Source organism: Symphalangus syndactylus, chromosome 18 (genome assembly GCF_028878055.3).
Source record: "Symphalangus syndactylus isolate Jambi chromosome 18, NHGRI_mSymSyn1-v2.1_pri, whole genome shotgun sequence".
Classification (NCBI taxonomy): domain Eukaryota; kingdom Metazoa; phylum Chordata; class Mammalia; order Primates; family Hylobatidae; genus Symphalangus; species Symphalangus syndactylus.
The window spans coordinates 17,733,344-17,759,549 of NC_072440.2; the positions used below are offsets into that span (position 1 = coordinate 17,733,344).

Sequence of the window (26,206 nt, forward strand, 5' to 3'; positions counted from 1 at the left end):
GATTAATATCTAGGGTATGTAAAGAGCTCCCTGTAATCCCAGCACTTTGGGAGGCCAAGGTGGGTGGATCACCTGAGGTCAGTAGTTTGAGACCAGCCAGGCCAACATGGTGAAACCCCATCTCTACTAAAAATACAAAAAATCGACCAGGCGCAGTGGCTCACACCTGTAATCCCAGCACTTTGGGAGGCCGAGGCGGGTGGATCACAAGATCAGGAGATCGAGACCACCCTGGCTAACACAGTGAAACCCCGTCTCTACTAAAAAATAGAAAAAATTAGCCAGGTGTGGTGGCAGGCACCCATAGTCCCAGCTACTCAGGAGGCTGAGGCAGGAGAATGGCGTGAATCGGGGAGGCGGAGCTTGCAGTGAGCCGAGATTGCACCATTGCACTCCAGCCTGGGCAACAAGAGCAATAATACACAAATGGCCAATGAGCATATAAAAAGATTGTCATTACTAATCATCAGAGAAATACAAATCAAAACCACAATGAGACATCACCTTATACCCATTAAGGATGGTTAATATTTAAAAAACCAACAGGTCCAGGCATGGTGGCTCATCACTTTGGGAGGCCAAGGTGAGTAGATCACTTGATGCTAAGAGTTTGAGACCAGCCTGGCCAACACAGTGAAACCCCATTTCTACCAAAAATACAAAAAACTGGGTGTAGTGGCATATGCCTGTAATCCTGGCTACTCAGGAGGCTGAGGGCATGTGAATCACTTGAACCCCGGAAGCTAAGGCTGCAATGAGCCAAGATCCTGCTGCTACACTACAGCCTGAATGACAGAGTGAGACTCTGTCAAAAAAGGGAAGGGAGGGGAGGAGAGGGGGAGCGGGAGGTAGAAGGAAGGGAGGGAGAAAGGAAAGGAAAGGAAAGGAAAGGAAAGGAAGAAGAGAAGAGAAGAGAAGAGAGAAGAGAAGAGAAGAGAAGAGAAGAGAAGAGAAGAGAAGAGAAGAGAAGAGAAGAGAAACAAGTGTTGGTGAGGATGTGGAGAAACCAGAACTCTTGTGCACTGTTGCTAATGTAAAATGAGTAGCGGCTATGGAAAACAGTCTGGAGGCTCCTCAAAAAAAATTAAAAATAGAACTACCATACAAGCTAGCAATCCTGCTTCTGGGTATACATCCAAAAGAATTGCCAGCAGTGTCTCGAATAGATATTTGAATACTTATGTTGATAGCAGCACTATTTACAATAACCAGGAGGTGGAAGCAACCTAAATGTCCATCAGTGCCTGAATGGATAAACAAAACGTGGCACATACATACAATGGAATATTTTTCAACCTTAAAAGAAGGAAATCCTGTTACATGCTATAACATGGACGAACCTTGAGGATCTTATGCTAAGTTAAATAAACCAGCCACAAAAAGACAAATATTGTGATTACACTTACATGAGGTATCTTAAGTAGTCAAATTCATAGAAACAGAAAGTAGAATGGTTGTTACTAGGTGTCATGGGGAGAGGGATAGAGGGAATTGTTTAATGGGAAGAGAATTGCTGGTAAAAGTATGGTGAAGTGGGCACTCAGAGTACTGAGAGGAATGTCAATTGATATAATTCTGTAGGGAAATTCTGCAATAAGTATATTTTAATGTATAGTCATGTATATTTTAATATTTTGAACAATGATTTTTATATTTTCAATAAATATTTTTAATCCTTTTTAAAAGTCTAATCCTCTGACCTCACAATTCCCCTTTCGGGAATATATCCCAAAGAAACATTTTGACAGGTAGGCAAAATTATGTTTTCAAAAATGTTCATTGCAGGAATGTTTATAGTGATGACCAAAAAACCACAAACAAAAAACAAAAACCCAGACTATTCCAGATTCGGGGTTGAGTAAAGATTTATGCACACTGGAATACCAGCCATTGACAATAATGATGTAGATACACTAGAAAACATTCCCAATATATTGGTAAATGAGGAAAATAAGTTATAAAGCAGTTGGAGAAAAAAACTGTTTATTTCCATGTGGAAAAGTACAGAAGGACATATACCAAAATGTAAACATTACTGGTAAAAATTTGGGATAACAGATTTTTTTTCTGATTTTTCTATAATGACAGGTTTTCAGCACACGTTTTAACAATGCATAAAATAAAACAACTCAATGATTCCCATTTTACAGTAGAGTCTGGCCCACATGTTCATGACTTCTCAGCTGGGGTCAGAAAAACTCTACAAAACACAGCAAGCTGTGATGCATTTCTCAACTGTGTATTGTGAATAGGCAAGAGGAGTCAAAATATAATGGGAACTCCAAACAGTTCATGGAATTAAAAGATAAAAACATAAACCTTATTTCTCAACATAAGTTCCAACAAGTTCAAGACACTTTAGTAAGCTATGACACAAGCCGTTTAGTCCATCCCTAAAGAACTGAGGGTCCTGGAAATGTAATCATGCCAAGGCAGTCTTTTTTACATTTTTAACAGAAGAAAAATGGGTGCCCAATCAAGATTTTTAAGATTAGGAAACAAAGCCAGCGGGCACAGTGGCTCACGCCTGTAATCCCAGCACTTTGGGTGGCTGAGGCAGGCAGATCATGAGGTCAGGAGATCGAGACCATCCTGGCTAACACAATGAAACCCCATCAGTGGGTTTAGTCTCTACTAAAAATACAAAAAATTAGCCGGGTGTGGTGGCGGGTGCCTGTAGTCCCAGCTACTTGGGAGGCTAAGGCAGGAGAATGGCATGAACCCGGGAGACAGAGATTGCAGTGAGCTGAGATCGTGCCATTGCACTCCAGTATAGGTGACAGAGCGAGCCTCCGTCTCGAAAAAAAAAAAAAAGATTAAGAAACAAAATAAATCAGGAGCCTAATGATCCGTGAATGCCTGATTTCCCATCAAAACCCTTGCAAAATTGCCCTTGTTTGATGAGAACGATGAACAGGAGCATTGTCATGGTGGAGAAGGACTCTCTAGTAAAGCTTTCCTGGGTGTTTTTCTGCTAAAGCTTTGGCTAATTTTCTTACAACAAAGCAGATGTTACCATTCTTCGGCCCTCCAGAAAGTCAATAAAGAAAATGCCTTGAGCATCTCAAAAAACTGTTGCCATGACTTTTGCTCTTGACCTGTCTGTCCACTTTTGCTTTGAGTGGACCACTTCCACATTTTTGTAGCCATTGTTTTGATTGTGCTTTATCTTCAGGATCATACTGGTAAAGCCATGTTTCATTTCCTGTTACAATTCTTTGAAGAAATGCTTCAGGATCTTGATCCCACATATTTAAATTTTCCACTGCAAGTTCTGCTCTTGCCTGAAGCTGATCTGGGCACTATAGTTTTGGCCCCCATTGAATGGAAAGTTTGCTCAACTTTAATTCTGTAAACTGAACCAAATAATATGTGTACAGTATTGGCTATTGTTTCTGCTGTTAATCATGAATTCTCTTCAATTAGGGCATGAACAAGATGAATTTTTCCTCACAAATTAATGTGGATGGTCTGCCACTACAGGCTTCATCTATTTATTTATTTATTTTATTTTTTTGAGACGGAGTCTCACTCAGGAGTGTCACCCAGGCTGGAATGCAGTGGCGAGATCTCCACTCACTGCAACCTCCACCTCCCGAGTTCAAGCAATTCTCCTGCCTCAGCCTCCCAAGTAGCTGGGATTACAGGAACCCACCACCACCGCCAACTAATTTTTGTATTTTTAGTAGAGATGGGGTTTCGTCATTTTGGCCAGGCTGGTCTCAGACTCCTAACCTCAGGTGATCCACCTGCCTCAGCCTCCCAAAGTGCTGGGATTACAGACGTGAGTCACCATGCCCAGCCTATTTATTTATTTATTTGAGACGGAGTCTTACTCTGTCGCCCAGGCTGAAATGCAGTGGCGTGATCTTGGCTCACTGCAACCTCCGCCTCCTGGGTTCAAGCGATTCTCCCGCCTCAGCCTCCTGAGTAGCTGGGATTACAGGCATGTACCACCACACCTGGCTAATTTTTTTATTTTTAGTAGAGACGGGGTTTCATCATGTTGGTCAGGCTGGTCTCGAACTCCTGACTTTGTGATCTGCCCACCTTGGTCTCCCAAAATGCTGGGATGACAGGCATGAGCCACCATGCCCAGCCTATTTATTTTTTGAGACAGAGTTTTGCTCTTGTTGCCCAGGCTGGAATGCAATGGCGTGATCTTGGCTCATTGCAACCTCAGCCTCTCAGGTTCAAGCGATTCTCCTGCTTCGGCCTCCCAAGTAGTTGGGATTACAGGTGCCACCACCACACCCAGCTAACTTTGTATTTTTAGTAGAGATGGGGTTTCCCCATGTTGGCCAAGCTGGTCTGGAACTCCTGACCTCAGGCAATACACCCACTTTGGCCTCCCAAAGTGCTGGGATTACAACCGTGAGCCACTGTGCCCTGCCCAGTCTTCGTCTTTAACATCATCTTGTCCCTTCTCTTTTTTGAGACAAGGTCTCACTCTGTCACCCAGGCTGGAGGCTGGAGTGCAGTGGCACAATCTCAGCTCACTGCAACCTCCCAGGTTCAAGTGATTCTCCCAACTCAGCCTCCCAAGTAGCTAGGACTACAGGCACATGCCACCACATCCAATTATTTTTTGTATTTTTAGTAGAGATAGGGTTTTACCATGTTGCCCAGGCTGGTTTTAAACTCCTGGACTCAAGTGATCTACCCACCTCAGCCTCCCAAAGTTCTGGGATTACAGGCATCAGCCACTGCACCCAGACCTTGTTCCTTCTTTTTCAATTTTATTTATTTACTTATTTTGATATGGAGTCTCGCTGTGTTGCCCAGGCTGGAGTGCAGTCACGTGATCTCAGCTTACTGCAACCTCCGCCTCCTGGGTTCCCGTAATTCTCCTGCCTCAGCCTCCCAAATAGCTAGGATTACAGGCATGTGCCACCACGCCTGGCTAATTTTACGTATTCTTAGTAGAGACAGGGTTTCACCATGTTGGCCAGCTGGTCTCAAACTCCTGACCTCAAGTGAGCCACTTGCCTCGGCCTCCCAAAGTGCTGGGATTGCAGGCGTGAGCCATCACGCCTGGCCTCTTGTCCCTTCTTTTACATTATCCATTTGTAAACTGCTGATTTATTTGGGCCATTTCCCCATAAACTTTTCCTAAAGCATCAATGGTTTCACCATTCTTCCACCCAAGCTTTACCATAAATTTGATGTTTATTCTTCCTTCAATTTTAGCAGTATTTATGTTGCTCTGATAGGAGCCCTTTTTCAAATTGATGTCTTATCTTTCTTAGCGCCTCAAACTAAATCCTGTTCAGTCATGTTATAACAAGTTAGTATGAGTTAATTTTGGTGGAAAAATAATCTGGAATCCACGCACAGTTTCTTCGCAACCCATATTTTCCATGATCTTTTTGAAGACTCCTCATAGAATCAATCTTCTCCTGCTCAAGTTTTTTTTTTAGTTTCTTTTTTTAATAACATCTTTTATTTGTATACAATTATAAAGTACAAATTGCTTTATTCGGATTTTTCTTATTTTTTAAAAAAATTTATTTTTAGTCAACTTACTCCATTTTCAGCAGTTTGCTCTGACAGAATAAATTACAAACTATTGTTTCACTTAATCCTTTTAATCACCATGTCAGGCACACAGGTTGGAGGATATTAGCTCCCATTTTACAAAAAGTGGAAACACTGTACCCATATTTAGTGTAAGACAGAGCTAGGATATAAGCCTTGGGCTTCCATAGTCACAACTGCTTTTTTCCATAACTTTGTAATACATCATTTTAAAGCAATCTGATTTCACAATGTTTTACCGTGTAAGAGTAACATCTATAGCATCTCTTCTTGGCAGGTTACCTCTGGAGAGAACCAATGTAATTACCTCATAAGCTGGCACTTTTTTTCTTTTTTTTTTGAGATGGAGTTTCACTCTTGTTGCCCAGGCTAGAGTGCAATGGCATGATCTCGGTTCACTGCAACCTCTGCCTCCTTGGGTTCAAGCAATTCTCCTGCCTCAGTCTACCAAGTAGCTGGGATTACAGGCATGTAACACCATGCCTGGCTACAGTTTTTTTTTTTTTTCTTTTTCTTTTTTTTTTTAATTTTATTTTGTGAGATGAGATCCCACTATTTTGCTCAGTGTGGTCTTGAACTCCTGGCCTCAAGTGATCCTCCCACCTCAGCCTCTTGAATAGGTGGGACTACAGATGTGCACCACTATCTCTGGTTCTTTAAAGTAGTTTCTATCCAGGAAGCTAGCGTACTAATAGGGCCTTCTTTAGTGAGAAGAAAACAGAGAGTCATTTTCTTTTTAGAGGGACAGCTGGAGTGTTACAGGAGTTAATGCACAGTACCTAAGTTCAAATCCAAATCCAAGCTCTCCCACATGCACTTTAAGCAAATGACTTTTTTGTTTTCCTACCTGTGAAATGAGGGAAACAGTACTGATCTTCACTGTAGATAGACTGTTTTTTTGTTTTGTTTTGTTTTGAGACAGAGTCTCACCCTGTTACCCTGGCTGGAGTGTAGTGTCATGATCTCAGCTCACTACAACCTCCCCTCTGCCTCCCAGGCTCAAGCAATTCTCATGCCTCAGCCTCCTAAGTCGCTGGGATTACAGACGTGCACCACCATGCCCGGCTAATTTTTGTATTTTTAGTAGGGACAGGGGTTTCACCATGTTAGCCAGGCTGGTCTTGAACTCCTGGTCTCATGTAATCACTGGCCTTGGCCTCCCAAAGTGCTGGGATTACAGGCGTGAGTCACCATGCCCGGCTGGTAAAGTGGTTTTAACTACAGTATAAAACTCTTGGAACTAAGAACAGTACTTGAAATAGTGTTCAATAAATGCTATTTTTCAGGAGCACAAAATGGATCCCATAAAGGTAATACAAAGGACCACAAAAATCAGTGTTTCTGTGTTTTTTTAAAACATGCTTTCTTCCCTTCCTCCAAAACACAAGCAGCAAAGTAGAGACACACCCATAGCCCAAGTGAGAAGACACCCGAACACCAAATTAGAAATGACTTCACAGGCAGCCCCGGAGTCAAAGCCGATTCCTGGACCAGTCCCATCCCACAGCAGCCTGCCTCCTCTTTCAACATGACAGAGGCTGCTGTGTCCTTCGCCAAGGACTCCCTGGCAGGTGGAGTGGCCACAGTCATCTCCAAGACGGCGGTAGCACCCATCGAGCGGGTCAAGCTGCTGCTACAGCTGCAGCATGCCAGCAAGCAGATGGTTGCAGATAAGCAATACAAGGGCCTTAGAGACTGCATGGTCTGTATTCCCAAGGAGCATGGAGTCCTCTCCTGGTGCGGTAACCTGGTCAGTGTCATCAGATACTTCCCCCCACCCAGGCTCTTAACTTCGCCTTCAAAGATAAATACAAGCAGATCTTCCTGGGTGGTGTGGACAAGAGGTCCCAGTTTTGGCGCTACTTTGCAGGGAATCTGGCATCAGGCGGTGCCACTGGGGCCACATCCTTGTGTTTTGTGTACCCTCTTGATTTTGCCCATACTCATGTAGCAGCTGATGTGGGCAAAGCTGGAGCTGAAAGGGAATTCTGAGGCTTCGGTGACTGCCTGGTTAAGATCTACAAATCTGATGGGATTAAGAGCCTGTACCAAGGCTTTAACGTGTCTGTGCAGGGTATTATCTACCGAGCTGCCTGCTGCCTACTTCGGTATCTACGACACTGCAAAGGGAATGCTTCCGGATCCCAAGAACACTCACATTGTCATCAGTTGGATGATGCACAGACTGTCACTGCCGTTGCTGGGTTGACTTCCTATCCATTTAACACCATTCGCCGCTGCATGATGATGCAGTCAGGATGCAAAGGAACTGACATCATGTACACAGGCACATTTGACTGCTGGAGGAAGATTATTCATGATGAGGGAAGCAAAGCTTTTTTCAAGGGTGCATGGTCCAATGTTCTGAGAGGCATGGGTGGTGCTTTTGTTTGTCTTGTATGATGAAACCAAGAAGTACATGTAAGTTATTTCCTAGGATTTTTCCCCATTTGAACAGGCATGTTGTATTATATAACATATCTTGAGCATTCTTTTTTTTTGAGATGGAGTCTCCCTCTATTGCCCAGGGTGAAGTGCAGTGGCACAATCTCGGGTCATTGCAACCTCCACCTTTTGGGTTCAAGCAATTCTCCTGCCTCAACCTCCTGAGTAGCTGGGACTACAGGCACCCGCCACCACTCCTGGCTGTTTTTTTTGTCTGTTTGTTTGTTTTTTTAGTAGAGACGGGGTTTCACAATATTGGCCAGGCTGGTCCTGAATTCCCGATCTTGTGATCCACCCACCTCGGCCTCCCAAAGTGCTGGGATTACAGGCGTGGGCCACCGCGCCCGGCTATCTTGAGCATTCTTGACAGACTCCTCGCTGTCAATTTATCAGTGGCAACTATTTACTGGTTGGAAATGGGAAGCAATAATATTCATCTGACCAGTTTTCTCTTAAAGCCATTTCTATGATGATGATGATGATGATGGGACTCAATTATGTTTTTTATTTCAGTCACTCCTAATAACAAATTTGGAGAAATAAAAATATCTTAAAAAGAAAAGAAAAGGCTTCACACCATGGAATGACAAGTGCTCAAATGGCTCTCAGTAAGTGCTCACGAGGACACCACTGTCAGAGTAGTGAGCAATCATCTACCACAAAATGGAACAAAGAAGCAGAGGTACGTAGGAAGCAGGTGAGGACATAAAACCTCTAAGGCCCATATAAATCTGTCAAGAAAACTTTCTGGAGGAAGGAAAGACAGAAGAAAGATCTGGATATCAGCATTTGGTAATGTCTACTTCGATCTTCCTGACAACTACATTCAAACCGACCTGAGTGTGCTGGCCCCAAGCACATCATCCAGCTTGAATTTCAATGCTGATTGGGAGAAAAGGAAATTGAGGGCAAGTCAGAGCCCAGAAAGGAGCGTAATTTAGAACTGCACAGCGGGGGAGACTGAGTTTGAGTGTGGGAAACAGGAAAGGGGGCGCGTGGGGTAAAGAGGGGAGCGCAGTGGAGTCAGGCCTTAGTGAACAAGTGTGCCTTGAAGGTGGAGATGGGCACCCCTCTGGCTGAGTCAGCTCCAGTAGAGAACTCAGGGGCCAGCAGCAGGCACCGCAAGGAGCAAAGCAACTGGTGTAAGCCCCACAGCTTCCCGCGACCAACAGTGCCTCATTGTGCCCAGGTACCTGTTCAGTCCCATTTTTTATTCTAAGACAGGATCTGGCTCTGTCACCCAGGCTGGAGTGCAGTGGTACAATCTGGGCTCACTGCAGCCCGAACTCCTGGGTTCAAGCAATCCTCTTACCATCGCCTCCCAAGCAGCTGGGATTATGGATGCACACCACCATGGCCCGCTAATTTTCTACTTTTTGTAGAGATGGGGTCTCCCTATGTTGCCCAGCCTTGTCTCAAACTCCTGGGCCACGTCAGCTTCCCAGTGTTGGGATTAGAGGCATGAGCCACTGCACCTGGCCTCAGTCTTTTCAATCTTTTGTTTTTAAAAGCAGACATCTCCCTGGTTGGAGCAAGGAGGAAACAGGGCTTTATAAAGTTCCGAGGTCCAAGGAGAAGCGCTACAACAGTTTGAGATCTTTCCAGAATGATCCACACTCCACCTCCTCATCCCTCTTACCAAAGTGCGACACCTTGTTCATGGGAATAGAAGGAGATACACACCCAGTACCTGTCCTCATCCAACAAAGTCGCAGGCACCGAAGGGCAGCCGCGCTGCCACCAAAGGCCCCCGGCTGCTCACGACCACCGGTCAAATCCGGCCTTTCTTCGAAGGAGACACGAGTCTCGCACCCCCTCCCCACCCTGCCCTGAGGAGACACGCGTCTGGGCCCGGCGCCTTTTAGAGGCGCATTCCCACCCCCGCCCCTCAAACACGCGAGGCCACGCGTTCAGGCCTCTGCCACCTCCACATGCCGGAACACCAGTGGGGGGCGCGCACTCCCAACGGTCAGGGGCGGAGCTAAGAGCGCCGCGCCCAAAAAAGGCGGCAAAGTCCCTGACTCGCTGAGTTTGCGAGCCGCCATGTCTATCCCATTTGTCTCCTCTCCTCCGACAGCACGCCGTGCTTCCCCTCAGGCACCTTTCACCGTTAGGGATGAGGGCCCCGCGGCGGTTCTCGGTGTGGCTCTGATTCACCGCCATCTTGCTTCAGGCCTCCGGCCGCCCCGCAGATGGAAAAGGGCGGGACCTGCGCCGAGCCGTGGGTCACGTCTCTGAAGGGGAGGGCGGAGATTATGACGTAAGGAGGAGGAGGAGGAGCGAAAGCCGGTCACATGACGGGGCAGTGCCGGAGGGGGGGGGAGGCGGAGTCAGGGTAGAGGCCCCCACCGAGAAAGGGGCGGGCCCTGAGAATTGGCTCGGAGCGCGAAAGGGGTGATAGGTGAGTGGCCTCCCGACCTCACCTGCCCCCTTAGCCCCCTGCCTTTAGGTATGGACTTGGGTTGGTCCTGTCAGGAATGATCTCAGCTCACTGCACCTCCAAGCTCCCATGCTCAAGCCATCTTCCCACCTCAACCTCCCATCCATTACTCACTTTGGATATGAAACACTAGAAAATAATGACTGAGGCCCGACCTCACGCCAACTGAAGATGAACTGACCTCACAAAGTGTTTTCATCTCTAGTATCTGTGGCTATTTCTTACCAAGAGAGTCTCACCCTCCACACATGGGTGAGATGACATAATGGCTGATTTGGTCAAGAAGCACAAATAAGACAGGCCAGGCAGTTACTGTTCAAACAGCAATGTTTAGTTGTACAACACATAAAGTCTAGCAACAATTACAGGACCAGTTTGAGTGTCTGTTTGCTTGTTTTCAAGTGGGAAATTTAACTGTAATGTCACCATAAGATTGGCTGGGACTGGTAACATTTAAGAAATGGGTTGTTCTTGCATCCCCTAGGCGTGGGCCTCTTGCTCCATCAGGACTTGGTTGTAGATGAATGGCCCACAAGTCACCAGCCTTTGAGCAAGTTGTGTCCAGGTGGAGACAGGGAGAGGGTGGGCAAAGGGGAATTCTATAAAGACACAGTGTGTGGGGCAGTGGCAGTCAACATTCGCAAACATTCATGCATCTGATGGGGGGCTTTGCCCTCCCTTGGGTATTTTCCATTAGCCTACAGTGACCACCTGTGGTCAGGCTAATTCATTACTCACATTAATGGGGAAGAGGGTTGGGGGTAGGAGTAGGTAGGGTAGGTGGGAAGAGATCCCTCTTATTGCTGAGTGGACAGAAGGGTGCTAGTTTTTCCTTAGCGTGTACGTATTGTGGGTTTCTGGGGGTTTGTGCGTGTGTTTAGTTTTTGCTTGTTTGGACAGAAGAAAGTCAATTCCAGCAATGTCTTCTTAGGAAAACCACTCTTCCTCAGTGGCTGCGTTATGAGGTGGGGAGGATGTACAACCGCACTCTGGGCCAGCCACAAGTGGTGATTTTTTAAAAAGTGATCCTAGCCCTTGCTCCCCAGCATCTGTAGTGACCCACCCTCATGAATACCTTTAAGTAATGAAGGAGAGACCCTTGTCCCACTTTGGGGCTCACACAGCTGATCTCAATGAATCTAGTAAGCAGAAAAATTGCTTTCTTGATCCTTTAAGGAAGCCAAGGGTAGCTCATGCAGATGAATGGGTAGGGAGCAATGCCATTGCCCTTAGAGATGGTTACAAGTAGCTGGGATGGGCTTACAAGGGCAGAAGGAGCTCTTGATGAGTTCTTTCACCCTGCAGATGGGCTAGGACCGGCTGACACAGATGATGCAGTAGGGCAGTGCTGGCAGAACCCCACTCCACTGGGAGGAGAGGAGTGGTTTGGATAAATGGAGGATGCAACTGTCCTAAAGAGGCAGCTGGCACCTCCCACCTAGTGATGGCTGAGAGGGGCTGTGGTGAGCTGGACTAGCACAGCACTAAAAAGGGCTTGGCCCTGCAGCAATAACAGCTGAGAGGAATGGAGGGAGAAGCAGCGCTTGAAATGGCCTTCATTCAGCAGTGGGGCAGGGGGTGGCTGGCACAGGTGGAAGGACAGTGCCCAGGAGGCCTTCTCCCTGCAGGAGGGTTGAGAACGGTTGAGGGTGTAGAGACCAGCAGCTGGCAGCAGACATATAAAATACCTTCTCCAGGGAGGCTGAGATCATGGTTCAGGGGTACCAGGCACCATTCCTACTCAGCCTTTCCAACGCCCACCTCCCATGCCCATAGATCTTCCCCTGCTGATCCAAGGTCTCCATGCAGGACTGCTTCTACAGCAGCCAAGCATCCCTGTTCTGTTGAAATGTATAACCTCTGGGCTGTAGCGCTGCTGCTGTTCTATCCTGACAGGTGCCTACCCTGTAACTTTGTGAGCAAGGGAGGATGAGAGCTGGGTTGGCAGCCTCCAGGAAAGACTGAGACCATAGGTTTGGGGTCACTGGTGACCTGATCACCCCCCCCGCCCCCACCGGCTTTCTCCTGGTCCATTGAATCTTGGGTCTTGAGTCTATGTTTTTTTCCTAGCACCTGAGTGATAAAAGACTGGGATTATAAGTGCTGGGAATCATAGAGGACCAGTGAAACACCTACACTGAACCAGGAGATGGGACAGGAGGTTGTATGAGGTTATTGTAAACAGTTTCACTTGGTGTTTTCCCTTCCCTAAGGCTAAACTGTTTCCCTGGCCCCGAATTTCATGAATCTTACAGATTAAAGGAAAAGAGTAACTTACTTGTACAACAAGCAGGGGAAATATATGCATTAATAAATACAGGGCTTCAGGGAAAGGCAAGAAAAGCCTAAATGTATGAGGGTGGGTATCATTGGGAATGTCTACAGGAGTCAGGAGGAGAGGGAATTAGGGAAAAGTAGAGAAAGACAGACATAAATGTAATTAGCTTCAGCACAAAAGTGATGGGGAACAGAAAAGAGAGGTCAAGTATGTATGAGGCAAATGGAGCAACAGAGAAGCCTGCTTAGAAGGGAGAGAAGTCTGACGGAGAAAAAGGGAGGTGTGGTCAAAAATTTGTCTTTGAAGCCAAATTACTAAGAAAGACAAATAATGTATATTGTTTCTGATACTTCTTTAGAATTAGTTCTAGAACCTGACGTCCCCATAAAAGGTTGTCTCACATGACTAGCATGTGTGCTTCCTTTAACTGGACACTGGGAACTGTTTCCCTCTTTACGTTGGCTGCCTGTGAGCTCGGGGCCTGTTCCGGTGCTTGACTACAGAAACTTTCTTTCCTATTCCTTTCTTTGGCCCAAATTTCTCTGGCAATCTCAGTTTGTACTGTCCTGTACTTTTGTGATTTTATGTGAAGGCAACCTAAAGTCATTTCTGGAAGTAGACTGGGCATAAATGCTAAATATAGGAATGAACCTAAAGTAGATTCATCTAAAAGGAAGTGAGAGATGTCAGAGACAGGCAGGAGAGGGAGAGAAAGCAATGTATGAGGGAAGGAGGGAAAGGGAGAAAGAAGACAAAGTCGGAAGCAGAGACAGGCACTGGCCTGGCAGCAGAGGCCAGTTGAGTGGAGAGCAGCAGTAGGCTCTGGTGACAGGTGGTAGCTTGGTGACACTGAACACGACACAGACTGAAGGGTGGAGCTCCACTTGTAGGCACTGATGCTTTCTGCAAGAACCCAGCTCTGGCCTACTTCTCTGCCTTCTCATGGCCTTCCTTTTCCCAGGAAGCCCCAGCCTTATCCCCAGACCACCCCCAACTTACAGGGAGGGTTGTCCTGAACTCCCTGCCTCCTACTCAGGTCTAGCTCCACTGCCATCTGTCCTTGGAGAATCTCTATAGCCCCAGTTTGTGTGCAGGTTCCGAGAGAAGAGTTGCCTGTGGCTCACCTGCTCCCAACATTTTTAAATGAAACCTCTCCCAGATCTCCTGAGTGAGGCAAACAGCTTTGTTTTGGGACACAAGGAAAGGAGACAGATAATGGACAGGCATGGAGGAGCCAAATTTACAAGGGACTCTCCAGGGAGGGCAGTGAAAATACCTCACCCCTGCATGCACACACACAGGCTCTCTCGCTCCCTCTCTGTCACACACACACAACACACACACACACACACACACACACAAACATAGACAAGATGCTCCACAAATACCAGACAGGCCTGTGGGACAGAGTTGAGAGGAAGAAGGTGGTTGGTGGTGGTATTTGGGATGTGTGTGTGTGAAGTGGGTATGTGTGATGACACAGAGAAGTGGTCGTCATGGGTTACTGTCGTGGCTTTCCTCTGTGTCCACGCTCACCGGAGGGAGGCCTCCATTGTCATTGAGCCGCTTGGCCCTGTAAGTCTCATAGTGGATGTTGTGTGTCACTTCCTTGAGGTCCTGGAGGTGGGTCCTAGACGATACAGGGTGAGAAGAAGAGGGCTGCAATTAGGGGCAGGAAGAGGAGGCGGTGACACACATCACTTCGAGGGACTGGACCCCGTGAATGGGATCCACTCCCAGGAGCTAAGGATTCTTCTACGGCCCCTTCCATTTTGCAACAGGAGCTGGAACTGGGGCAGAAAGCTCTGTCAGAGAGACCTGGAGATGCAGGAAGTGAATCTGAACAGATAGACCCTGACCCCAAATAATTCAACCTGCTATCTGGACAGCTGGAGGGGAGACATCTTACCTGATGACAAAGTCTCGAAGCAGGGCAAACTCACAGTGGTTGAGGTTTTCCACTATGAACAAAACAAAACAAAGCAAAACAGGTAGTCAGTTCATTAATACAGCAACACCCAGGAGGTGAACTTCTGTTTGGGTCACAGAGGCATTTAGGAGAAAGCTATGGGACAGGTTATTTTTTGTAACCCTTCCAGAGATTTGCTCACTTGGGTGTACTGGATTTGATTCATTGAACAAATATTTATTAAGCAGCTACAAATGGGCACAACATCCTTCTAGATGCTGTGGAATAATAGCCAAGACGGACTATAATTTTTACCATTTTATAGAAGAGAAAACTAATACCAAGTCTGAGAAACTGGCCAAGGCCTAAGATACACTTCCCATTCTTCAGAAGCTTATAATCCGATTGGAAGTAACACAGAGAAAATAATATTGAGCCGTTTTAAAAAGGTCATGCACTACCTGACAAATCCAATTCAACATATATTGAATACCTAGTATTTGCAAATCACTGGCCAAGCACTGTTGGAACAGAATGAGGATTAAGACATGGGGCCGGGCACCGTGGCTCATGCCTGTAATCCCAGCACTTTGGGAGGTCAAGGTAGGAGGATTACTTGAGCCCAGGAGTTTGAGATCAGCCTGGGTAACATAGTGAGACCCCACCTCTATTAAAAATAAAAATAAAATCGCCAGGCATGGTGGTTCACACCTGTAATCCCAGCACTTTGGGAGGCCAAGGCAGATGGATCACCTGAGGTCAGGAGTTCAAGACCAGCCTGATCAAGATGACAAAACTCCATCTCTACGAAAAATACAAAAATTAGCTGGGCTAATTTTTTGGGCTAAATAAAAAATACAAAAATCAGGGTCCGTACCTGTAGTCCCAGATACTTGGGAGGCTAAGGCAGAAGAATTACTTGAACCTGGGAGGCAGAGGTTGCAGTGAGCTGAGATTGCGCCACTGCACTCCAGCCTGGATGACAGAGTGAGACTCCGTCTCAAAAAAAAAAAAAAAAAAATCTGAGTCTGAAATCAAGTTTCACCACTAACAAGTTATGTGACTTTGGACAAGGCTTTTAACCTGAGCTTCCGGTGCTTCGGTAGCTTATACTCTGAGAACAGGAGCACCCGCTCTCCTCCCTTCATAGGGTTATCATATTGAATGAAATCATTAAAGTGATTCTTTGACCACTTTCAGAATCATCAAGACCCGCCCAAGGTCACATCCATTCATAATAAAATGGAAATGGCAACACCTGAACAACCTCCGGCAGTTTGTCAGATCACATCCCCCTTCCTATGAAAACCTTTCTCCAGTTTTTCCAGGCCTTACTAATCTCTCCGTATTCTGAACTCCTTTGATGCACCAAGTCAGTGCCACCCAGTCAGGTGCTAAATCAGTCTCTTGTTACTCCTGCCTGTAAGCATCGCCTTTCAATGAGACTGTTAGCTCCTTATGGGCAGAATCTGGCTGGCATTCATTTCATATGTCCTGAGACAGTGCCTTGATCTACAGATGCTTAATAAATGGTGACTGAATAACTGATCAGCAACCAGTTCTTCCAGAAGATGCAGTGAATTACCTTCGATGATCCCCCATGGAGTTTTTCGGCCGAGGACCCTCTTGCCATTCACTTGATACTCCTTGTCACTTCCCACCACAGCAAAAGGCATGCTCTCCTGCTGTATGGGGCAGAAACACAAACCAGACACATGTGCACCGTCATCCTCCAACAACCTGGACATTCAGGAGCAGGACGGCATATGGTCCTCTAGCCTTGAACCACACACTTCTGATGCTCATTCAGAGATACTACTGATAGCAAGGGCAAGGCTCAGTCTCATGAAAAGAGCACCCGACTGAGATTCAAGAGTCCTGGGTCTAGTCCCAATTGTACCACTGCCTCACTGGTTAACCTCAGGAATCAGCTCTCCTTCAGCTGCAGAGCGCTTTGTACTTTCTTTTTTGAGACAGAGTTTCACTCTTGTTGCCCAGGCTGGAGTGCAATGGCATGATTTCAACTCACTGCAACCTCCACCTCCTGGGTTCAAGCAATTCTCCTGCCTCAGCCTCCTGAGTAGCTGGCATTACAGGCATGCACCACCATGCCTGGCTAATTTTTGCAGTTTTTGTAGAGATAAGTTTTTGCCATGTTGCCCAGGCTGGTCGTGAACTCCTGGGCTCAAGCGATTCTCCCACCTAGGCCTCCCAAAGTGCTGGGATACAGGCATGAGCCACCAGGCCCAGCCAATTTAATTTTTTTAAGTTATTCTAGGGGGGGAAAGCCTATAAGCCACTCACTTAGTCTAACCCCTGCATTTCATAGAGGGGAAACTAAGGCAGGGTCTTACCACAGCATAGATCCTCCTGGACCCCAGCCTGATGCTCTTTCTGCCTGCTGCCCCTCCCATCACCCCACATACTGTTTTTGCCAGACCTTGTGGGGGAAAAGGAGGCTTTTTTGTGTGGTCTGGGGATAGAAGGCTTTCTGGGTACAGGGAGCCCTTCTGTGGGTTCACAGTCCAGAGCCATACCCCTCCCCATCCCCCTATGTCACTTCTGGTCTGGGTCAGGCAAGGTTGGGGGGAGTACAGAAAGGGAAAAGACAGAGGACGTGCACGATACACATCCCAGAGGTCCCAAGGGGGTATCAGTGGAGCAGCAGTGCCCCAGGCACCCACCCTGATTTTGTCATTCTCCGTCTTATCCTCCAAATCCTCATCAAATTCCTTCTGGGGGTAGAATTCAATGCCATTTACTTCAAGCTCCTTGCGAACCTAGAGGCGAGGAGAAGAAATAAGGTAGTCAAGTGTCAGAGTAATGGAAAAGGGGTGTGTGCACCTGTGTGCATGAGCTGAGGTCAGAGAGCCAAATCCAGCCTTGGATAATCCGGTCATCTCTGAACTCTGAGACCCTGAGCAGCAGGAAGATGGTGAATAAATGCAAGCCCCAGCTATACAATTACAACCTAGCCTGAGAGGAGGAAGAGGCCAGGAGGTGCAACTTCAGGTCCCAGGCGCCTCACAACCAGTTTGCTCATCTCGGGGTCTGCGAGACTGGGATTTACACAAGCAGCACAGCTGAGCCCACTGGGGAGTGCTCAGACCCCTGCATGTTATATTCCTGATTGGAAGGAAGAAAGGTGAGGCTCCCCCTACTCCGAGACTGTTTGCCCTCTTTCAAGGTCGACTTAAGTCTTACCTTCTCCAGGAAACCATCCAGGACCTCTTCATTGTTCTATTTGATTGTAAGTTTTGTTTGTTTGTTTGTTTGTTTGAGACAGAGTCTTCCTCTGTCGCCCAGGATGGAGTACAGTGGTGCGATCTTGGCTCACTACAACCTCCACCTCCAGGGTTCCAGTGATTCTCCTGCTTCAGCCTCCCTAGTAGCTGGGATTACAGGCATATGCCATGCCCAGCTGATTTTTGTATTTTTAGTAGAAATGGGGATTCACCATGTTGGCCAGGCTGGTCTCGAACTCCTGACCTTAGATGATCCACCTCCCTTGGCCTCCCAAAGTGCTGGGATTACAGGCATGAGCCACCGCACCCAGCCAATTGTAAGTTTCTTTTTTTTTTTTTTTTTTTTTTTGAGACAGAGTCTCGCCCTGTCCCCCAGGCTGGAGTGCAGTGGCGCGATCTCAGCTCACTGCAAGCTCCACCTCCCGGGTTCACACCATTCTCCTGCCTCAGCCTCCCGAGTAGCTGGGACTACAGGCGCCTGCCACTGCGCCCAGCTAATTTTTTTTTGTATTTTTAGTAGAGACGGGGTTTCACCGTGGTCTTGATCTCCTGACCTCGTGATCCACCCACCTCAGCCTCCCAAAGTGCTGGGATTACAGGCGTGAGCCACCGCGCCCGGCTCATTTCTTTTTTTGGGGGGACGCAGACGGAGTGTTGCTTTGTCTCCCAGGCTGGAGTGCAGTGGCACGATCTCAGCCCACTGCAAGTGCTGCCTCCTGGGTTCACACCATTCTCCTGCCTCAGCCTCCCGAGTAGCTGGGACTACAGGCACCCGCCACCATGCCCAGCTAATTTTTTTTGTATTTTTAGTAGAGACTGGGTTTCACCGTGTTAGCCAGGATGGTCTCGATCTCCTGACCTCGTGATTCGCCCGCCTCTGCCTCCCAAAGTGCTGGGATTGCAGGCGTGAGCCACCGTGCCCAACTGGATTGTAAGTTTCTTAAAGGCAGCAATTGTCTTCATTTCTCTCAAATCCCTCCTCCCCAACCCTGTATATCCAGCACAGGGCTGAGCTTATAGAACATGCCAGTGAGGGCTGGGCACAGTGGCTCACGCCTGTAATCCCAGCACTTTGGGAGGCCGAGGTGGGTAGATCACGAGGTCAGGAGATCGACACTTGCCGAGACCATCCTGGCTAACACGGTGAAACCCCATCTCTACTAAAAAGAAAAAAAACAAAATTAGCCAGGCGTGGTGGCGGGTGCCTGTAGTCCCAGCTACTCAGGAGGCTGAGGCAGGAGAATGGCGTGAACCCAGAAGGTGGAGCTTGCAGTGAGCCGAGATCACGCCACTGCACTCCAGCCTGGGCGACAGAGAGAGACTCCAGAAAAAAAAAAAAGAGAAGATACCAGTGAGGACTAGTGGCCAGTTGACTCACTAATTAGTCTAGTCCTTCAATTAGGCTAATGTTTGAGGAGTGATTTCTTATGTTCACAGTGATACATGTATTCAGTGGTCTTCACAGGTAGGTTTGGAGGGCAGGAAGAAGGCAGCCCGGAGCTGCACCATCTTTTCTTCATCATAGTCCCCAGATACCACCAACCTCAGCCTCTTGAATGGTTAAGAAGGGGGCTGGGGTGGAGAATTGGGGGAGGGTTGAGGGTGGGGGTGAAGGCAGAATGATGAGGGCTAGGAGATGGCCTGAACCCAGCAGAAAGAAAGGAGGGGATGGGAGCAGGAAAAGAAGACAGGGGGCCTTCTCACCCTTTGCTTGAATTCAGACTTCTCCTCCAGGGTCATGGTGTCAGCCTTAGCAATGACGGGGATGATGTTCACAACCTTGCTGAGGTGTTTCATGAACTCGAGATCCAGAGGTCGCAAGCTGGGGCACAGAAAAGGCGGGATCATCAGAGCCACCTTGCCCTCCCCAACTCGGCCACCGCCACCACTCCAGGACACCCACAGAAGAGAACTGGGCTGGGCATCTGGCTGAGGCCAAGAGGCTGCTACCTCTCCTCTCCGACACAGCCCCACTGCCTTGCCGTCTGCAGAGCAGCCTCAACACCTGCCTTTCTCTGCTTCAGTCCCCATGCAGATCCTGCCTCTCTTTAAGCCCCCTTCAAACCACTGCTTCATGACATCTTTTCTGACTCAGGGATTTCTTTCTCCTGGGAGCATCTGTAGGCTATTTTCTCTACTCATATGTCCTTGTGCATGTGTGCCTTTTTTCCTTTTTTGTCTGTCTCAAAAACAAAAAATAAACAACAACCAAAAAAACAACACTGTGTGTGTCTTTTTTTTTTTTTTTTTTTTGAGACAGGGTCTCACTTTGTCACCCAGGCTGGAGTGCAGTGATATGGTCATTGGCTCACTGCAGCCTTGACCTCCAGGGCTCAAGCAATCCTCACACCTCAGCCTCCAGAGGAGCTGGGACCACAGTTGCACACCACCATGTCTGGCTAATTTTTAAATTTTGTGTAGAGACAGTGTTTTACCATGTTGCCCAGGCTGGTCTTGAACTCCTGGACTCAAGCAATCTTCCTGCCTCGGCTTCCCAAACTTCTGGGATTATAGGCAAGAGCCACCGTGCCTAGTGTGTATGTCTTGTTCTGCCTATCAGACTACTTCTTGACAGGTCTCCTCCTAGCTCCCAGAGTTAGTCCTGCAGGGCCAAGCTGGAGGCCTTGCCCTTCCCACAATCTGACATTCTATGCCCCCATCCTACCTCAGGCTCTGAGACCCCAACTTGGCTCTATTTTGCAATCTCAGGGACTCATTAAGTCAGGCTGTCTGATGGTTCATTCTGACCAGGGGGTTGAAGCCTAGGGAGGGATAAAACTAGCCTTCTGTTGAGTTCCTGGGCCTAGCCCAGGGGTCTTGTTTCATCTCTCTCCTCCCCCTACCACCACTGCCTGGTTCCTAGAAAATTTGGGGCCTACCTTGCTTGTGCCATCCTCTGAAGAGCTTAACTCTGGCCTAGCAGCTGGGCTTAGTAATGTTATGGGACCCCCTCCCCCTGTCTCTGCAGGAAGGTTTCTGGCCTGCCCCCTGGGATCTCCATCCTCTGCCTGTTCCCAGCACTTCCTTCATGGGGCCCACCTGTCACTCACAATCAGAGTTCCCAACACGCTTGTGTGTGTCTTATTCTGCCTATCAGACAGTACTTCATGACAATGGTTGGCCTTCATCTCTGGACACACAATGCCTCATTCCAGGCTGGTACCTTCTAAATGTCTACAGCTGGGTCCCTACCCTCCAAACACCAGCCCCAATCCAGGAGCCCTGCCCTGCCCTATTTCACCCTTCTTGCTGCTCCCCCCAACTCCAATTCTTTTCCAAAGCAGGTATTTGGTGAATAAATGAAGTGCCCTCTGCTCACATTCACCAAGTCCTCTTTGCTGATACAGTTGTGCCATGCTGCTGGGACACCAGTGGGCAGATATTGGTGGCTGATGTTGGACAGCTTTAACCTAGCAAGAAAGTCAGACTTCCTCGTGGGAAGTCTGGGGAATCCCAAGGTCATGGGCCATGACTATGTTCCAGCCCATCTGGCCTTCCCTAGCCGAGTCAACGTATGGATCATCCAATCCAGAATGGGCACAGATGATGGGAACCAGACCAGGCCTGGCAATAGGGGTAGGGTTGGTACATACGAGTGTCCCGTGGGGGAGATGAAGTAAAGGCAACAGTGGACACGAGTGTCAGGGATGCGTTTCTTCCTGGCGATGTTCACCTCCTCCTTCAGGAACTTCTCGTACTGCTCATTGATGTACTTCTCAATGGGTTCCCAGCTGGTGGGGAGGGAAAGTAGATAGATGCATCAGAAGAACAAGACCTAGGGCTCACCTTAGGCATGATCTGGTAGCAATCTCCTTACATTCATGTCATTCCCTGGTGGGCCTAGGACACCTGCTGCCGGATCCCCCCTCAGCCCCCGCACCGATGGCTTTCCTGGATGGTTAGTTAGCAGGGGTGGAGCTCCCCAGGGGCCCTCGCCTGGGCTGTCGGGAACTACAGAGCATGGAGGGTGCACATGGTTCTCAATGTGAATGAATCTGCACCATAGTAAGTATCTTCCCAGCAGAGTCTTTAGGGCAAAGATCTCAGAGGCAGACAGATACCAGTTTTCATTGTTGATTTGGTCTCCAAAGCCTGGGGTGTCGATGACGGTCAGCTTCATTTTGACACCGCCTTCCTCTATCACTGGGGGTGAAAAGAAAATGTACCAGAGAGGTCAGTCCTACAGCTGATCCCAGGTACCTGGCAGCCTGCTAGCTAGGGAGACCCAGGCCTCTTCTTCAGGATCAGTTATTGGAAAAGTCAAATTTAGGGTCTTCTCCATCTCGATATCATGGCTTATGCTGTTCCCTGTACCTGGAATCTGGAATACCCTCTCTACTCATTTCTTTTTCTTCTTCTTTTATTTTTTTTAAGAGACAGGGTCTCACTCTGTCACCCAGGCTAGAGTGCAGTGGTGCGATCACAGCTCACTGTAGCCTCGAACTCCCCGGCTCAAGTGATGCTCTCGCCTCAGCCTCCCCAACAGCTAGGACTACAGGTATACACCCTCATACCCAGCTAATTTTTTTTTTAAGAGACAGGGTTTCGGGCCAGGCACGGTGGCTCACACCTGTTATCCGAGCAGTTTGGGAAGCCGAGGCAGGCGGATCACAAGGTCAGGAGATCAAGACCATCCTGGCTAACACAATGAAACCCCATCTCTACTAAAAATACAAAAAAATTAGCTGGGCATGGTGGCGGGTGCCTGTAGTCCCAGCTACTCAGGAGGCTGAGGCAGAAGAGTGACATGAACCCGCGAGGTGGAGCTTGCAGTGAGCCGAGATTGCACCACTGCACTCCAGCCTGGGCGACAGACAGAGCAAGACTCCGTCTCAAAAAACAAAAAAACAAACGAAAAAAGAGACAGGGTTTCACTGTGTTGACCAAGATGGTCTCGAACTCCATGACTCAAGCGATCCTCCCACTTTGGCCTCCCGAAGTGCTGGGATTATAGGCATGAGCCACCGTACCTGCCCTCTCCTTACCTCTTTCTACCTGTCTAAATCCTGTACTTTATCATCCACCTCAAATCCCACCTCTGTCCATTCGAGCTCCCTGTTCTCTCTTCCCTGAACCTGCAGTCTAAGCAGTTTGCTTCAGAGTGCAGTGCTCAAGTCTGTTCTTTCTTAAGGTTGCCTTTTATTGGTCTTATCCTTCAATAAGCCCCATTCTTTCCCCTTTCCAGCAGAGGCACTCACTGAACAAAGACCACAGGGGTCCCTGCCTGGTCCTCACCATGCCCAATAGCTTTGATCTCCACTGTCTTGGGGATCTTCTCCTCCCGGTTCCAGCTGGAGGCCTTGCGGCTCACTTGAGATTTGAAGAGCGTGTTGACCAGCGTTGATTTGCCCAGTCCACTCTGGCCTACAGCAAAGCAGGAGGAGGAGGTAGGGAGATTCTGCATCCACCTCTTGAGCCTAATATTTCCCCATAAGCTTACAGAATTCTAGAGCCATGATCCAGGCCAACACCTTGTCTGACCAGTCACTGGGGGATGGCCAGGCTGAGTGGGGATTGCAGGCAGGTGGGAATGGCTTCCTCCTTACCGCAGAGGGCCTTGGGGAAACATCACTTGGATTCCATATTCTCTCCTTCCCAGAGCCACAGGACCACTGGGAAAAGGGACAACCTCTGCATACGTCTAGTGTCGTGGTTTTCTGTTTTGTTGTGATTCCATTTTTTGCTTAGGTTTTCACTTTTTAATGATACTAAAAGGAAAAATAGAATGACTTTTCATCCTGATACTGCCTCACAGTGCATATTGTACATTCACATTTGTTAGCCAAATTCATCTTTATATCAGCCCTCTGGATCCTGAAGCAGAACTATCTTTATCCTCAGTTGAGATGGTCCTAGAGAGATGAATCCTCTTCTAACAAAATATGTGCAGAACAACATAACTAATACATGCAAGACCAGGAACTCGAACCCAAATAACATCTTGGCTCTATATCCACTCTTTATTCTAGTGTAGCGGTTTTTAGATTGTGCTCCCAGAAGCCTTAGTGTCCTGTGAAGATACATGCTAGAGAGGGCACTGTGAGAGGAGGAGGAGGCTGGGCAGGCAGGGCCTCTGCATCCACTTCCTTCGCTATGGCTCCCTTTCACCTGTTTTCCAGATGCATATCTGCAGAAGATTTCATTTCAAGGAAAAGTTTCACAGCTAAAGAGCATTTGAAAACCACTGGTCAGGCCGGGTGCGGTGGCTCACACCTGTAATCCCAGCACTTTGGGAGGCCGAGACAGGAGGATCATGAGGTCAGGAGGAGATCGAGTCCATCCTGGCTAACACGGTGAAACACCGTCTCTTCTAAAAAAAAAATACAAAAAATTAGCCGGGCGTGGTGGCAGGCGCCTGTAGTCCCAGCTACTCAGGAGGATGAGGCAGGAGAATGGCATGAACCTGGGAGGCGGAGTTTGCAGTGAGCCGAAATCACGCCACTGCGCTCCAGCCTGGGCGAGAGAGCGAGACTCCGTCTCAAAAAAAAAAAAAAGAGGAAAACCACTGGTCAGGCCAGGTGCAGTGGCTCATGCCTGTAATCCTACCACTTTGGAAGGCCGAGGTGGGCAGATCACTTGAGGCCAGGAGTTCGAGACTAGCCTGGCCAACGTGGCGAAACCCTGTCTCCACTAAAAATACAAAAATTAGCTGGGCATGGTGGCACATGCCTGTAGTCCCAGCTACTCAGGAGGCTGAGGATCGTTTGAACCCAGGAGGCGAAGGTTGTAGTGAGCCGGGATCACGCAACTGTACTCCAGCCTGGGCAACACAGCGAGACTCTGTCTCAAAAGAAAGAAACCCACTGGTCTGAGCAGTGCTTCTCAAACTTCAACACGTACAAGAATCCCACAAGAAAGACTTGCAATTGACAAGCAGCCTTGGCATTGCCCAGACACTAGTAGGAAATGCAGAATCTCAGGCCCCACCCCAGACCTATGATTCTGAATCTGCATTTTAACTGGGCTTCCAGAAGAGTCCTATGGACAGTAAGATCTAAGAAATACTGGGCTGGTGCATTCTTGTGATTATATTAGAAAAAGAACCATGCTGGGGGACAAGGGCCTGGAGTTCCAGACCCACCTGCATTGTTTTCCCTGAATGCCTTTGGATTAGTCATGCCTTGGTTTCTTTACTGATAGGATGGTGAGGAGAGAGGAAATTGGACAAGTCCAGGGATGGTAAATAAGGTGCACTTCTCATTCCTGCTGAGTATCTGGTAGTAGCCACCTAGACCATTATGTTAAAAAGGCTAAATCTGGGCTCAGCACTGAACATGTGCCATGACTGACTAGCAGTCTGCCATGCGCACCACTGGGGAGAGAAGTGGCTCACGGGTCTTGGATTTGCCAAGCTTGCTCTGAGATGTTTTCTAAGAACATTCGTTCATTAATTATTCTTAGGTGCCAAGTGTTGTCCTAAAATGTGGAGGTACTACGGTGAACAAAACATCATCTTTACCCTCAAGGAGCTGCTTAGTGTGAGAGAGACCAAAACATAAGCAGACAATTATAGTATGTTGCAATAACCACTATGAAGGAGAATAGCTGCAGGGTATTGAAACAGCATTGCCAAGGGAATCCAACCCAGTCTCTCTGAGACTAAGGAAGACTTCTGGAGAAATGCAACTATGCTGAAACAGGAAGGTTGATTTCAAAAGAGTCATGAGTTCTAGCCAGAGGGAACAGCAGACGCAAAAGCTCTAGGGTAGGAGAGGGCATGGCATGTGGAGGAGCACTGCCTCTTCTGAGCAAGAAGTAGAATGCTAGATGGGAAGCGGTCAGAGATGAGCTGACGGGCTGTAGTACTAACGGGCTACATTTCTCTGGAGAGTGGCTATCACTCTCGTCTCCCAGACTTGATGTCCTCTCTGTACCATGAGCACCACTGCAGAGTAGGGGTGTCTGTACCTGGAGGAGCCCAGACACCCTCCCAGCCATTGTTCTGAATCTGTGGAACCAGTGGGGAGGGGATGAGAACAGTCACTTGCCTAAGACGACACAGTGTGCTCTTGGAGTGGTGGATGGCATCAGGACAGTCTATGAGTTTAAACTTACCCTGAGGTTAAGGAGAGTTAGTACGGAGTTTTAAGTAAGTTGGGTGACTTGATAAGTTTTGCAAGGTGGGAAGAGTATTTGGTCACTGGTGGACAAGGGATTGGAGAGGAAAGGAGACAGAGAGAGCTAGGAGGGTTGGTGCCACTCCAAGTGTGGCCCATAGTGGTCCAGCTACCAGGGTCCCTGAACCATTTGCTACTGGTTCTTGAGATAAGAAGTCTGCCTCAGGAGAGAAATCTACCTTGTCACTGAGCACACTGTTTAGCTCAGTGGAGATTTTTTATAGCAAGATTTTC

At 48.0% G+C, this 26,206-nt stretch overlaps 2 protein-coding genes across 19 annotated transcripts in view; both read right to left on the reverse strand.

The window, feature by feature from the left end:
• WBP2NL (WBP2 N-terminal like) overlaps positions 1-10,226 on the reverse strand; it is a 35,560-nt gene extending 25,334 nt beyond the window's left edge. For 9 of the 11 annotated variants that reach the window (XM_055253082.2, XM_055253087.2, XM_063623022.1 and 6 more), the window contains exon 1: positions 10,085-10,226. In XM_055253082.2, coding sequence (XP_055109057.1) covers positions 10,085-10,146 — 62 coding nt within the window. In that variant the 5' untranslated portion in view covers positions 10,147-10,226. Of the gene's footprint in view, positions 1-7,696; positions 9,613-9,666; positions 9,788-10,084 lie in introns of those variants that run through there. The other 2 variants (XM_055253088.2, XM_063623023.1) reach the window with 2 other exon arrangements.
• Positions 10,227-10,732: 506 nt separating this feature from the next.
• Positions 10,733-26,206, reverse strand: part of SEPTIN3 (septin 3) — a 38,215-nt gene continuing 22,741 nt past the window's right edge. For 4 of the 8 annotated variants that reach the window (XM_055253042.2, XM_055253044.2, XM_055253046.2 and 1 more), the window contains 9 exons: positions 23,091-23,219; positions 21,917-21,998; positions 21,449-21,586; positions 19,560-19,677; positions 17,295-17,390; positions 16,196-16,295; positions 14,611-14,662; positions 14,238-14,331; positions 10,733-12,045 (listed from right to left, as the gene is read on the reverse strand). In XM_055253042.2, coding sequence (XP_055109017.2) covers positions 11,980-12,045; positions 14,238-14,331; positions 14,611-14,662; positions 16,196-16,295; positions 17,295-17,390; positions 19,560-19,677; positions 21,449-21,586; positions 21,917-21,998; positions 23,091-23,219 — 875 coding nt within the window. In that variant the 3' untranslated portion in view covers positions 10,733-11,979. Of the gene's footprint in view, positions 14,332-14,610; positions 14,663-16,195; positions 16,296-17,294; positions 17,391-19,559; positions 19,678-21,448; positions 21,587-21,916; positions 21,999-23,090; positions 23,220-26,206 lie in introns of all 8 variants that reach the window. The other 4 variants (XM_055253043.2, XM_055253045.2, XM_055253049.2 and 1 more) reach the window with 2 other exon arrangements.